The 15780-nt window shown below is 37.8% G+C and overlaps 1 protein-coding gene across 1 annotated transcript in view; it reads left to right on the forward strand.

The window, feature by feature from the left end:
• Positions 1–7180, forward strand: part of LTO1 (LTO1 maturation factor of ABCE1) — a 9122-nt gene extending 1942 nt beyond the window's left edge. The window contains exons 3-5 of the mRNA XM_035892645.1: positions 1346–1416; positions 2395–2512; positions 2858–7180. Coding sequence (XP_035748538.1) covers positions 1346–1416; positions 2395–2512; positions 2858–2926 — 258 coding nt within the window. The 3' untranslated portion in view covers positions 2927–7180. The remainder of the gene's footprint in view (positions 1–1345; positions 1417–2394; positions 2513–2857) is intronic.
• Positions 7181–15780: the final 8600 nt, after the last annotated feature.

A 15780-nucleotide genomic window follows, 5' to 3' on the forward strand; every position in this document is an offset into this window, starting at 1 on the left:
GTGTCTTGGGCAAAATTATGATGCTGGTCTGATACTGGCCTTGCTTGACAGAGAATGAAAGGCAACATAATTACAGTGTGTCTGGTTTTGGGCACATCCCTCAGGCAGGCTTAGACATGGTATCTGCTTGGGCTCAAGCAGAAGATTGGCACTGGGCCCCTGTGGTAGAACTGTGCTAATTAAGCTGAGAAGTCTGTGGCTAAGTGTCCGGGGGCCAGGTGTGTTTTACCATAGTACCTTGCATTTACAGCAGTCAGTTGTCTCCGTTTACCTTGGGTCTCTAAAGCAGTTTTGGGGTGTGCAAATTAAATTGCTGTCAATGAAAAATTAACTGGAAGCCTCACCTCAAATAGGCTTGAACACTTAATGGGATCTTAAGTCCCAAACCCACGTTTGGATCTTAAAAAGAACTTCCACTGTGTACTTTAACAAACATAACTAACAGAAGGCTGGAACTACCAAACACTCCCACTTTACTCTGAAGTGGCTTGCAGGCCGCAGGAGCTTGTGAGTCCAACAGTATTTTGTAAGTTTAAATGGCAGGTGTACGCACATGCACCGTATGGACTGAAGTGGGATTAGGCCATCATTTTGGACTTAATTTCTTAAAGTCAGCTAACTTTTGTTTCAGGTGTCTGCATTGTTTTTCTGTGAATGCTAAGTCACCTTTGAAAGGGACTCCAGCTGACTTATCCAGCTGGTGCATTGAAGAACTTAACCTATATTCCTATTTCATTTAGTGTGCAAAGTTGTAATGAAAAGTTCTGGCAGCAGGGCTGGTTTAGTCACCTCCTCGCACTTCATTCTGATGCCATGCTACCCTTTTGAGTTAGGCTGGTAGAATTGTTTGCGTATCAACTGAGAAAAATGTGTGGTTTCCTGTTTGGTTGATGTGGTAGCTCCCTCAGTCCAGCTGGTCCACCTTTCTGTTGGGCTGTGCATGGGCTGCTTAAACTGACAGTGCTGTAGAAACAAATACCAAAACATCTTAAGTTGTTTTCTAACAGTCTCCCTACTACCACACTTTAATAAATTTGGGGGTTCAAAGCATATAAAATACAACTAGTGTTTTGCAGAATTGCTTTTTATGCTGCATTTTAAATGTTTTGTCCTCTGATGCTAGACAGGTTCTTGCGGGAAGTTTTCTGACTCTTGTGCTGTATAACACAGGTAGCCCTCATTTATCCTACACTAATTTACTGAACTTGCCAGTGTAGAAATATATTTGTATATGCAGTGATTTGTTTCCTGAAGAATGGGATACAATGTAGTGCTTTATTTTTGTTTGACTATATATACTAAATGTATTTTTTTCCCCCCTCATGATATTCTGACAAATTCACAGATTGGCTGCTACCTCGGGTTTGCACTGACGTGGCAGTGTCTGCTCCAGAAGTGCACAGATGAAAAGAACAGGTAAGGTTAAAAAAAAAAAACAAAAACTGTTCCTCTAATACTGTTTCAAAGGATGGTGTCCAGTTCTGCTGCTTCCGCAGTACAAAAGAAATATTGAAAAACAGAAGAAAGGTGAGCAGAGGGCCACTAGGGTGGTATCGTGTGCTGGACCACGTGTTACTGGGAAGAGGATAAGGGAACTTGGTTTCTTCAGCCTGGAGAAGAGAAGACAAGGGAGATATCTAGTTGTACCACATAAGGGGAAGTTCTAGATAAGGTGGAGGCACGTTCCTTGCAAACCGCACAGTGAAAGGACAACAGGAAACTTTCATAATTTCAAACAAGTCAAGTTCTAGTGGACATAAGGAGAGGATCCTTTCCAGTGCAAGCAGCTAAGCACTGGGACAAGTTGTCCAGAGAGACTCTGGAAGCTCCATCTTTGTAGATTTTCAGCATCTGGTTGGAGATGGCACTGAGCAACCTTATCTGGCTTTGAAGTTAGTCCAGCTTCCACAGAAGGTGGACTAGATGACCTCCAGCTGTCCCTTCCAACCTACATTTTTCTATGACTTATTCTTTTCTCCATAATTTTTCTTCTGTCCGGTGATTAATGTATCTGACAGAATGGGCACCGTCCTGTCAGACATTTTGATAGTGTTCTGGTGAGCTTTTTTTATTGCGTTTCTTTATTTCACTTAGTCAGTATTTCTGAAGATTCTTTGGTAGGTAAGTTAAAAGGGAAACCTTAACTTTTGTCAGTTGTGCTACAGCTTAATTTCTGATTATGGCTTAAATATGTATCAAATACTAAACACTCTCAGTAAGCTAAATGGCAGAAGTTGAATTAAGGAAGGATGGAGGGCTTGGTTCTATGCTCTGAATTATTATATATATATATAAGTATTAATATAATTTTCATATTGATGGATTGAAAAAACTTCTGTATTGGCTCATTGGTTTTTCTGTTTTGATTTTTTTTTTTTTTTTCCCTTTTTGTAGCAAAAAGATAAGGGCTCTGGATTCATTAATAGGGATGATTCAGAAATTCCCATACGAAGACCCCACTTACGATAAGCTGCAAGAAGATCTGGAAAAAATCAGAGGAAAATTTAAACAGGTTTGTAGGATTGTTATTTTAGCACAAAATGGTATTAATTTCTGACAATATTTAGTCTCTAAACCTGCTCGAAACCACAGTATTTGTGCAGAGCAATTATTTTCACTGTAATTGTAAAAGGAGAACAGTACTTGGAGAGAATTAAGTGAAGTACTTGATAGTTGAAAATTCCCCAACCGATGGCAAATGCAAAATAAGAGAAAAATATTCTTTTAAATGAAAATATTATTTGACAATGAATTACAGGTGGGACCAGGAGAAGAGATATGGAGGAATTGGGAGTTTTGTTGAACATTCTTCTTGGAAAATAGATGCTTTGAAACACTTTTGTGTATTCTTTTTTAGGTTTGTTCAGTGCTAAATATTCAGTCTGATTTTAGAATTGGTACTGAAAGATCTTCACTAACATTTTGAATATAACAGATGAAGATAAACATGGATGACCAAAGAAGAAACATTAAAAGAACAGATAACTGGAAAGTGTTTGCTCTTATTTTAAACAAAATTGAAATAGTGAAGAGGTGCTAAATATTAAAGGAGAAAGGGAAAACCATTGAACTTGCAATAGTACTTTTCATATGTCATTTAACATTTATTATTTCCAGGTTTTACTTAGGATTGCTGAAGCACCCGTGTGTAAACCTGTTAAATAGAAATATTTGCTTTAATTCCTCACTAGCCTTGTACTAATAGATTAATTCCGCAAAAGGAAAACATACGCATTTGCAAAGCTTCCTTGTTTAAAGGGTGTTTGTTACTTAAAAATCTGTGTATGCAGATCATTCAGTTTACACAATGTATAGATATTGTAGGGGAGGTAAAATACAATCAATCGCCTGCAGACTTTGCAGTAGGAATCATTTTTGTGCATAAAGGGTAGAATGACAAATGAAGTCAGAATGTGAAGGAGAAAGATTAAGAGATCTGCTCATAAAGTAGCTGCAGGTCAGAACATGAAATTTGCACTTTCCATGACTTCTGCAGACTGATGCGGGGGGCGGGAGGAAGGGGGAACACCATGAACCCCTCCCAGAAACCAAACCCAAAAAGCCGGCAATTTCAGTGATCAATGAGAGAAACATGACTTCCCCAAGAGTTGTGATACTGGTACTAGCATCTACTAGTACCTGTTACTGAAGAATAGCTTTTTATTTTCCTGTCTTGAAAATACATTCTTTAGTCTAATTCGGATGCTGTCAGCTAAATGTATTCAACTATATTAGTTTAAGAGAAATACAGTTAATTATTTTTCCTGAAAAATGTTTGTGGTTGGACTGCTAGATGTCTTTGCATACCATTTGCAATACAGTTAAATAATGAATGTACACTTCATCAGTTCTAACGTATGCGTGTCTGGCTAAGTCTACATGGCATAGTGTAGCTTCATAAAGGCACATTTGACTACCATGGGTATCAGAAGCTGTATGCAGGGTGAACTATCTCAGGTGAAGGAAATGCTTTAATATGGCCATATCCTTGAATAACGCTACTTTGTGCCATCTAGACCTCGGTTCTGGTTTACCTTGTACAGCTTTTTTACTATAGAAGAAAATAAGCAACTTGAATTTTTAAAATGTGCACTGTGTATTCACATCTGGGATATGAAGGACATGCATTCCGCTAAAATTTTTGGATTTGGGACTCTGAAGATGAAAAGTTTTGCTGACTGTATGGAGGGAGTGGTGTGCATATGCGTCAGTTAATTTCAGAAAAATCTTTTACTTTTTGTCTGTTTCCTGAGTATGCAAGTATGCCAATTGCAGAGCCTTTTCTTGATAACTGGTTGCTGGTGTATCTTTTTTGTTTGTTTAATTGTCTTCAAACATAGTGACTGTTAGGGCCATCTAGTGGAGGAGGTCATTGTATTGTGTAAGAAACAGATTATAGGAGTTCACAAATATTTATTTAGATAGAAGTTGTTAAAATAGTGCAGAACATATGTACGCGTCATACAGCTCTTCTAATTATGTGGTGAATTTCTTTGAAATAAAGTAATATTGAGGTAGGATTCATTTGTAGCTCATTTCCTCATTTGAGACCTTGGAAAGGACGTGACTGCATTGATGGTCTCTTCATTTAGGGCAGTTTGTGTACAGTTGGCTTTTAATTGTTATGCAGATAAACAAATCCAAATTTGAAAAAGTTGTCTCTGCATCCTCAAGCCAGTTTATTTTTGCAAATCAAAGTTTTTTACCCATTATGCTTCAAATTAACGAAAGGTACTAGATACTTATCTATGATTAACTTTGACTTAAAATATTTTTTTCGTTGAAGTCCATGAATTATGCTTTAAATAAACTCCTCTGGATCTTGGTCTAAAAAGGGCAGTTTTGTTGTTCTTCTGAATGATAGTACAAAGAAGTAAATGCTGGAGGTCTAAGTATTCACGTTTTAAAATGCAGCCTTTTTTGGAATCTTTGTACATGGTTTATAAAAATGTATCTAAAAGCAAGGGAAGGGATGTGAGAGCTCCAACTATCTGTGAAGTATTTGATTAATAGAAGTGTATGGTATATAAGTCACATGCCAAGTGCTACTCTAGAGATTGCATTGAAACCAAAGTTATTTTTCTTCGACTAAGGAGAAAGGATCTGTGCAGATCAAGTGGTCAATGACTGTTATTTTGAAAATTGGTTTGGTGGCTAATTTTCTTGTATTGCTTTAATTTTATTTATAACAAATTAATATTATTAGAATAAATTATTATATATGTATATACACATATTTGACTATAAAGATTGTAGCAACCTGGATTTAAAACTGGGATATGCCAGGCTTAGGGTTGCCTATTAGGTCTTTAATTTAGCTCCATGTGTGTGTACATACTGGTGGAGTCTCTTATTCCATGAGTCTGTATTTTTCTGAATATTTTTCTGAATATTTTCTGTTTCATGTCTTGTATGGGCCTGATGGTGTTTATTAAATGAGGTACGGTTAAAAATTCTGTTGCTGTTTATTAAACAAGGTATGGTTAAAAATTCTCTTGGAGACGTAGTTGTATACCTTCTTTGGTGCCAATCTTTTAAACTGTTTTCTGCAACAGAGTTATGGGGTTTTCTGTGATCAAGGCTGTAACAGTGGAGTCTTCACAGCATACTGCAGGGGTATTTTTATACCTTATTTACAGCTAAGGAGTTAAAGCCCAGGTTACATCAAGTATATTGATTTGCCTTAACCAATGCAAGATGTCTAATCTGACTCATTTCAAATAATTTTGCATTTTGAGTGCTTAAATACTTCAGAGTGTGCTTCTTGCCAACATTAAGAGTGGCTGAGTACCTAGCTTTTTTGCATGTTTGTACTTTTGCCTGTGTCTCAGATCAGTCACCTAGAAAATGAGGAACTTTACAGTTAGCAAACACACGTGAAAGGTGTGTGCTTAAGCCAACTAGAATGTTACGACAGGGGAGGGTACAGGGAGGGAGAATCCCATCAACATTTTGAAAACCAGTAGTGCAGTTTTGTGACATAAAAGCATATGGTTTCTTTTCTTTCGATGTCTTTCCTGTTATGTTAACATCTTCCTAAAAATCTGTAACAAATTCTTATAAATGTCTTCATTAGTTTCACACCATGCTTACTCATCCTGGGTCTTGAATGGTCAGGACTCTGGTGGAAGCAAGTGTTGCACTGTAATTAAAGACTTTTGGGAGGTCTATGCACAGAGAGGCTGAATAAAGCTGCTGTGGACCACAGTCATTTAGACATTTCCCAGTTTGAATGCTTGACTGTGCAACTTAAATATTGCTTTAAAGACTGGGTGAAAAAGATATGGAAAAAAATGCAACCTTTCAGATTATAATACTGGCTATTAATGGAGTGGGACATAGAGATTGTGGCTCTGTAGTGTATTGTCAGGTTTAAAATTTTGCTGAAGTACTTGATCTGTTAGGAACAGCTCAGATAGAAAATAGCTGCTAAAATTATTGAAGTTGCTAAGACTTCGAAATATATTGCTGTGTTCACTACATCTAGTTATTGCTCAGTAGTTAGGGAGGAATGTTTGAAACCTTTAACTTACAAATTTCTGACTTGCCTGGGCGGCGTTCTGGCTTGTTTGTTTCTTTATGATCATCTTTCAGCTGAAGCTGTAGAATACAGAATTTTATTAAAAGTTGGATACAAAGCTAATTACTGCTAAAGTACTGAAGTCAGTGTAGTCCAGAAGACTTGTACTTTTTGTTTCTACAGTATGTGATGAGTACAAGAAGTAGTGAGTTTTGAGGCATCAGAGGGGAAAGGTAAACTCTGACTACAGTGAATGAATTCCCTGCAGAACTGAATGCTGATTCAATGCTGTTTCATAGCCATGGGATCATTAACTGCTAATAGCAAATCAGCCATCACTAGAACATGCAAATCTGACTTTGTAGGTTATCTGTGTCACTGTACTACATCAGCACAGTAAAAAAAAAATAGCATGGAGTTTGTTAAAGCCTCCTAGTAAAATTATGAATAAAACATTTGTCCGTCTTCATTAAGCAGCATACTTTCTTTCCATTTGCTGTAAACTAATGTGAAGGGGATCAATTTCAGCTTTGCATGAACATCTGTAGCCAACAGAAATGGCTGAAATAAATCAGCAAAAAATCTGAGTATGCAACTGTTCGCTTAAAAAACAACCCTGTAGGAGGGGCCTGGCTCATTCAATCCTATTGTGTTTTTCTGGAACAGGGTTATGATAATTTACACGTGGATGTGTAAGGAAGTCTGGCTTCCCAGTTTGGCATGCCGTGTTTGGTTATGTGACTTTTTGATCTGATTGCTACTGAGGTATGAAATATATAAGCAACAGTGTATTGTAGTGTACACATAGAACCTGTACAAACTCGTGTTGCTACCTTTCTGGATATACGCCATTTAGAGGAAGAAAAATAAAGACTGGTTTAAACACTCTGGGGTTTTTTGTTGAGTAAAGTACACATTTTGGTCTCTGTCTTTAGGATTTCTAGGAAGGTATCACATTTTTATTGATTATTTTTAAATAGATTACCTTGAGATAAAATAATGAGTTTTAATTTTTCAGTAGATCAGTTCCAAAGTTTATAAACATATAGGTTTTGTTTTTTGAAGAGATTTGAGAGACAGTTTGAGTGCTATGATGTATTTATGAATGTTTATTTACACTTTGGCTGTAAATACAACTTCCTTTATTGGAACAAAGGGAGATCCGTCTGTCAGAAGTCTGCCTGCACCCTAATACTCCACAGTGCTTTAGAGTAAGAACTGATACCCTTTTAAGATATACAACTTACCCCACAGAAAGAGATCAAATAGTCTGAATTTTTGAGGTTTTAAACCCATATATCCTGTTCTGTTTACATCTTTTTTTGTTCTGTGTGCATCTACACCCCTTTTTGCATCCTTTTTGAAAGTAAAGTTTTAATACCTATCTCCACATTAAGATGTTACAAGAAAAGAGCATTAAAAATGGAAGCTTATATTTATGAAAATCATGCAACTACAGGCCTGGGTCTAATATTTATTTTTACTCACAAGCTGTCAAAGTTATATATTTTATTAAATACAGCCTTCTGTTTCAAGATCTGATTTAATAATCTTAGATTCTTTTCTAGTTTCATTGTCAAATGAAAGTGGGTGCCTTCTCCTTGCGTGGCTTGTCTGAACATTTGTGGGTTGGTTATTTTTTGGTTGGGTTTTTTTTTTTTTTTTTTTTTTTTTTTTTTCAGAATGTCCTGTAATTACTCGGCAGTGTTGCATGCTTGAAAGGGAATGCTGATGATATTAATGTCATTTTCTGGAGATAAAGGTGTGGGCAAGCAAGACGAGGACAAGACTGCTTGTCAGGGCAATTGCTTTCTTAAACAATTTCTGCAATGATAACAGCATCAAGCACTGAACATTTCTGACAAAATGCTGGTGTTGGTGTGCCTAATGATCTTAAGGATGTAGTTTGAAATCTGCTGGAATATTAGAATTGTCTGAAGTCCTTCTGGATTAGAATCTTTATTTCTGTTGGGAGTTCGTTCAGGGCACTCTAGAGGAGGTTATAACAAGGCTGGGTCAGGCACATAGAGCAACGTGTGTCTGATACTGTAGCTCATCCTGATCTTCCTAAAAAGAAGGGCTTTGGTTTGAAACAAAAGGTTTAATATTTCTAATAATGTTATAATTCTTCATATTCTTGGTGCTACTCTATGAATTTTAGTGCCTTTTAAATACTAGAAGGAAACATGGTCAGTAAACTTACCTGAAACATAGCCAACATAGGAGACTTTGGAAATCTTTATTATTATAAAGTAGTACCCGTTCATTCTCATATGAAATGTATGAAAGGTAAAAAAAAATCAGCCATAGTAAGCACCAGTTGATTCTGCAGTGGCTTGCTATACAATGTTTGTAATTGTTCTGTTGTATTTCATATACCTATGTAATCGACCAACGATGTGGCATTCTGCGTATCTGTTTTTGGCGTGGCAAAATTGCCTACAGAAGATTTCTGAATAGGTAGAAGAAATAGCATATAGCTTTTGTCCTGAAAAATTGGGAAGCTTGATTGTCATTGTGTAGAATTTGTATGGATGGTAACTGAAGTAGTTGGTACACTGACTGAAAGAATTAAACTGATACTTGTTTATAATAAAACCACAGAGTTTACTTTTAGAAAAATGTTTAGGCAGAAAGAAGATGGATTATTCAGTCTATGCACCCCGACTGCACTAGACAGAATCAACATCAGTATTTGTCACTGTCTCTCATTTTTGATTGTTTAGCAGCGTATTTTGCTGCTTTATCTCAGTGTAATAGTAGTTACAGTTTTTAACCTTCAACATCTTCAGGATTCTGCGGAATAATCAACACCGCATGGAATCTTTCTTGATTGTAGGAACTGTGAGTCAGCAACCCTTTAATTTTTTTAGTTGCAGCTATTGTTCCAGCAGCAAGCTTTACTGCTATTGTCCACTGTTTGTCCAGCTCACGTTTACTGGACTGTGGGAACGGATTAGGGTTTCATGGCTTTTTTTTCCTTCTTGCATAAACTCTTGATCAAAGACATTCCTTGGATGACAAAACACTGTATACTGTGTCACACAGTCCTGACCAGACTGCACGAACAGTAGTTTAAAAACACATGCCTACATTGTTCTCTAGACTGGCTTTTTTTTTTTTTTTTGCAATGTATGTGCAGACATTGAATTTTTGAGACCCCGTTTACCTCCCTTAAAACACACACATACAGAAGTTATTGTTAATAAACACTTGGCAGCTTCTGAAACACAAGTAAAAAACAATTGACTATTTGAAACTAAGGATTGATATAATAGTATGTCACTCCTAAGCAGAGCTAGAGGTTATGTCTGCAGTGTATTTCCTTCTTGAGGAGACCGTGGGTCGTGATGGAGTTAATCACTGTAAACCTGAAACCACACGGACTTAGGCATCATTTTATGTGTCATATCCAGAACACCCAAGTAAGACAGAGAATAATTTGAAACACAATTTGGGAATTCATAATCCTGCTTCACCATAGCTACGTTGTTAGAACTGCATGTTGAGAATCTGGCTTGTTTTATATTTTTATATGTATATACACACACACACACACACACACACACACACACACACACATAGCATGTCTTGCTCTTCTTTTAAGTTCTCTTACGCAGTAAGATGAGGACAAACTTCACAAAACCCCAGTAGCATCATTATTTCTCAAACTAAGGAGACAGAAACAAATCATGTTAGAGAAAAATATGGAGAGACTTCTTCAAGGAGCTATGACTTGCGATTTGCCTGAAATTTTCCTTCAGCAGAAGCATGGGAGGAAGGGAAGGAGATCCCTGAAGACACCTTAAGCAGGTTTACAGAGGGATATAAAAACATGGAGGACTATATTTAGGTGATTGGAAAGTTGTTTGAGGATAGGAGAACACTTGTGTTTCCACAAACATGCGAGGCTTTGCATATATGTGTTTGACTGCAGCACTGTTGGCCGTTATCATGCAGGAGTGAAGGCAGATGAACTTTTTCATTTATATTAGAAGGATACTGTCCATAAGGGAGGAACTTGTCTGATCCTTTGCAGTCCAAGGGTCTCCATGAAAAGAGAAACCTGAAGGAATATGCGGCTGATAGACGTATTGTCTAAAAGGAACAAAGTGGTTGTAGTGAAGGATTGAAACAGCTACAGAAATACTGAGTCAAAAGCATGAAATAAATGTATTATGTTTGTAAGAAATAATGTTTACTTTTGAGTAAATAATTGCTGATACCTTCTGGAAATCTTGGGAAGGTGTTATGTCTGTGCATATAAAAAGAACATAGCTATATTTAGCAGTATACATTTGCTGAAGATCTGGTCTTCATATTTAAAGTAGCCAGCAACCAAATTTAAAGAACTATGGCCTGCGGGTGTTCAAGGAGCAAAAAAGCTCTTCAAAAATAATACCCAGTATTCAAACAATCTGTAGTGATAAAATCTAATAAAAGGAGAAGTAAAACATCAAAAAGCTCAATTGTCCGTTTCAGACAGTTTGCCATCAGACCAGTGACTTAGGACACTGGGTCACTCGTTCGGCGCTGGCTCAGGCGAGTTGTCGTAATGCTCTAGTGATGGTTTAGCGGCCTTTGTTGAATGATTTGCCCATCTCAGCCCAGCTCCTTGAAGACTCGTGCTGATGTTACAGCTAACATTCCTATGGTGGGTAACGTGTTAGCTGTTATAGGAGATTAAGCATTTAATGGAGTAGAGCTTGCACATGGATTAAGACAAGTGTCATGGCAGGCAGGTGGGATGAATTAAATAACAAAACTGCACCACTCAGCAACGTATAATCTGAAATTTATCTACTTAGCAGGTTGGGAATGGTGAGTGGATAGCAATTTCCATTCTGTGTTGCACACACTACATGCACAAATCAAAGCCCTAGGCCTTCACCAGGAGAAAAGTGCTCCTGCTCCAACCAGTTGACATGTCAGGTCCTGGCTTGGAGCTTGGCCTGTGCATGTAGCGATTCCTCCTTTGCTTCAGCTTTCTTGATGGTATTAGATACCTGGAGCTCTCTCCTACCCCGAGGGGTTACCCTCTTAACCAGTTACTGCTTTATATATTTGTCAGTAGAAGCAGCACCAAGCCATTCTCTCTGACTTTTTCCATATCTAAGGCCAGTTACTGCTGGGGAGGAGGAGGGGGTTCCTGTCGCCCTCTGGTCACCCATCCCAAATGTGTTACCAAATGTGAATTCAGCCACAGTTGCCTAATGAAGTTCTTATTCTGTTTCTTTGTTTTCCAGTTCATGCCAGATTAGTCAGAGCTGAGCAGATGTAGTCAAGGTCTCATTTGACTGGGCAGTCTTTGGCTTTCAGGTAGGCTTCACCCCTTGACAGACATGTTAGCAGGGAAGATTGCATTGTGACTGTCCATTAGCATATATTTTTAATATGATGGGAATATAATTTTCTGCTGCAGTCTTCTAGTGAGTGGACAGACTGGTATTCTGGTTTTGAGATTAATTACTACATGGGGGTTTTTAATCTGAAATAAACACCAATTGTTGCATTTCTTCTTCTTCAAGGTTATAAATAAGAAAAGTAACATGAGCTATAATGAAAATTAGAAGAGAGGTGAAATCCACACAGCTGGATTTTTTTTTCCTACTGTATAAGAGGAAAGACCTCTAGCAGCCACTAAACACAGCTTTTTGTGTCAGAGAGGCAGCCTGAGAAAAGTAAAACTGTTACGTTGGTCTGTGTGTGGTCGTGGCTGCTTCCTAAAAGCTTAGGGCTGTTTTGTGAAGGAATTGATGTTCTGAAGACCGCATTAAAAACAGCTTCAGGAGATCGGTAGAAGTGGTGGTGCGTACCCCAGGAGCAGCTCTGTTGCCCACACACTGTGGGTGGTGCTCCTTCATCAGCAGGGCCCACGCAGATGAAGATGCTACCTGTCTGCCTTATTCCTGATTTGCTGTGAGCACACAGTCTTTCTGCCAGTAGTTGCCTCTTCAGGTAAGAGCGATCAGGAAAATGATGGCTGGGAATACTTAGTGACTTCCCTGAAATACGAGACTTTAATACATAGTCTTCACACAGGCAAAAAGTAGGACAGATCTAAGTAGGCCTATGCAGATGCTAACGGGATCACCAAGAAACTATTTCTGTTTTCCTCCTTTAATGTCTATCCCATTAAAGAAACAAAAGGGTAACTTCTGCCTTGCTCCTGAATTTGTACTGCTTGACCCTAAAGAACAAAATCAGAAGTCTGTCAGGTCTCACATTATCAGTGCAATCCAGTTGACTAATTTGCAATCCCTTTCTCATAATTTGATTGGAATATTATGTGGAACTCAGTCAAAAGCCAGATGGGAATCTCTTTGCCATGCCAACACAATTACTGTTATCATTTCTGTTTGTGGGATTGTAAAAAAACCATGTTTGTCTGAAGAGATACATTTCCCATAAAATGATGCTGGCAGGAATTCATTAAAATGCCATCATTTATACCTTTACTGCCTTTGTCCCATGGTAGCTTTTCTATGACGTTGCCAGGAATCTTTGTAAGAGTATCTAGCCCGTGTGCCTGGGTCATTCCTATGACTCCTTCGAAATAATAGCTCCAAGCTTCACTTTCTCCTCTGTCTTCTGGAGGCTTCCATCACTTAAAAATGGCAGATACACTTCAATGTAAGTAGATTCCGAGTTTTTACATTTATCAGATCTTGTTTATTCTTTAATAAAGAGTACGTGAATTTAAGTGTTCATAAAAGGTCCAAGCTTGTAAATCAGTCTGAATTCAGCAGTGGAATTGAGGAGGTTTTTTGGAAGTCTTTTGGAGGTTTTTCTGTGTACGCGTCTAATCTGATGTAAGAAAATACAGTATTTTTCCTTTTAATAAGCTACAGCATAGCCTAGCTGAACATGCATATTTTTTTTACAGCTTATAGTAAACTGTTTTTCTTGCTACATTCTTGTCTTTCTGCCCTTTGCAATGTGAGTAATACCGGCATAGTTCACCCAACATTCAAATTTAGTAGTCTGTATTTAGAGATGATATTTGAGAAAAGGAAAATGTAAATAACAGAGCTGACTTGACTCTGTGGGCTTAAACCTACTTCACAGAACACTTCAGTCGGTTTAATAGAGTTTATAAAACAGATAGGAAAGGCAAAACCCACTTAACATGTTCAGCAACATGCAGGTTTCATTTGCTCACTGAATCATTTTGGGTTTTTATCAGCAAAAAGTTTTTTGACCCAAATCAAGACTTCCTAAGTATATCTTCACTCAACTTGCAAACATTTAAGATCAGAGGGGTTAGGCATCAGTGATACAAAAGCGAGTCTTTTTTTTTCCCTTGTTTTTTCTTTAAAATACACTGAAATTTTGCAAAAACTGATAAAAGATCTGGGAGGAAAAAATTAGTCTTTTTCGACCGAGTCCAATCTAAGCTTTGGCTTGATCTGTATTTAAAGTCACTGTGAATGTTGTTGACATCTTCTTTCACTGCTATATGAATCCTCCTCTGTGGCCTACCAGTGTCACTTGACCATATTGAGGGGCTCCCCGTTTCGAATGGAAAAAAAATTACAGCTCACACTATGTACTGCTATTACTTTACCTGCCTGGTCTGTGATTTTGCAGTAGGCCCCATGGGTCCTGTCTGAAATGACTGGGAAACTATCAAGCTAATACAGGCTCAGCTGGGATTCCTCTGATGCAGGTGGTTTCACATCTATTGGTAACTGCACTAAGACAAACTTCTTTTGCACTACACTATAATTAACATCTTGGGTGTTAAGTTGGGAGTTTCATTTTTCATTTCCTTTGCTGTCCTTACTGCATAGAATCAGCTGTGAAGGTCAAACGAGAAACTAGGGCGGCAGATAGATACTAGGTTTTTGATTGGCGACAGGAGAGACGAGCACTTGACGTTTTGTGGGGGTTTTTTTGTTTTTTTAAGGCAGAAATATTTTCATAGGGTAAATAGTCAAATACCTAGGTTAGAAGGTTGGCCATGTCCATTTCCCTGGAAACATTCAAAGCCAGGTTGGACGGGGCTGTGAGCAACCTGGTCTGGTTAGCGGTGTCCCTGCTCCTGCGGGGGGGTTGGACTAGATGACCTCTAGGGGTCCCTTCCAACCCAAAACATTCTATGATTCTATGTCCACTAAGAACAAGTTGTTTCTGCTGTGCTCAGCTCTGGTAATAACTGATAATGTGCATCCCCAGTTTTCAGAGATACTTTGGAATGTGCATTGGGACACGGGTTATAATTTTTTCTCATTTTACTTTATAATCATATATAATTTCTCTCCCTCTAGGTCCAGTTCTTTTTTTAGGTATTTTAAGTAGGCTTTTACATTTTTCTGGTTTATTCCTTATTATCTTAGTGATACAACAGCAAGATGCAAAAGCTGTGTATGAGGGGAAAGGGAGGGACTGCTTCTAAAACAAGCTATCTTCTGTAAAAGTATTCTAGGACGCAAAACTTTACACTGTAAGTAAATACAAACAAGCATTCTATACCATCCAACACCTACTTTATTTTACCTTTTATTGAAAAGAACCACCAAATGATGGTTTACTTTGAGTAATTACCTTATGTTTAAAAGAAAGTCTTCAGCAAAAAAAATATTTTGCTTTTTTAAAAATACACGTTACTGTGACAGGCAGTCACCTACCCATTGCTAAGAACGCCTACGGTTTCCTAAAAACAACGACTAAAGGTTTTCAGTATTGCAACTATTAAAGCGCAGAGAGTCAAAACCAGAAAATGTCATGTGGTTTACTCACTGCATCAGGTAGTTACTACCATTCAGCATTCATGAAGGCAGGGTTTGTTTTTTTTTTAAAAAAAAAGACAACAAAAGCAGACATTGGGTTTTACCAATTTTATTTCTAGACTTTAGTTTTTTTTGCTGGAAACTTGTCTGTTACAGGTCTGTTGGTGAAAATGTGCATTTCAGACCAGTGATGCCAATAAGTACAATATAAAAATGTACAAATCTGAATTGCTTGCTTACTACAGATTGTTATAATAATGTGACAAATAAAGCATCTCTGTTGGCACATGAACCCACTTAATCTGGATTTGGCCTTTTAGTACATACAATATTTTAAAGAAATTTGCAGTACACACTGCCACTCAGTGTAACACATAATACAACCAACAAGCACTAACTCAATAATCACGTTTGGTTCAGAGACACAGAGATGCCACAAACAGAAGTGTTTTATGAGGTAAGCAGTAAGAAATGTTCCTGAAATTTGGACAGAATGTATCCAGTCCTCCTGGGTCCTGCGACTGCTAG

Source organism: Egretta garzetta, unplaced genomic scaffold, assembly GCF_000687185.1.
Source record: "Egretta garzetta isolate BGI_Z169 unplaced genomic scaffold, ASM68718v1 scaffold454, whole genome shotgun sequence".
NCBI lineage: Eukaryota > Metazoa > Chordata > Aves > Pelecaniformes > Ardeidae > Egretta > Egretta garzetta.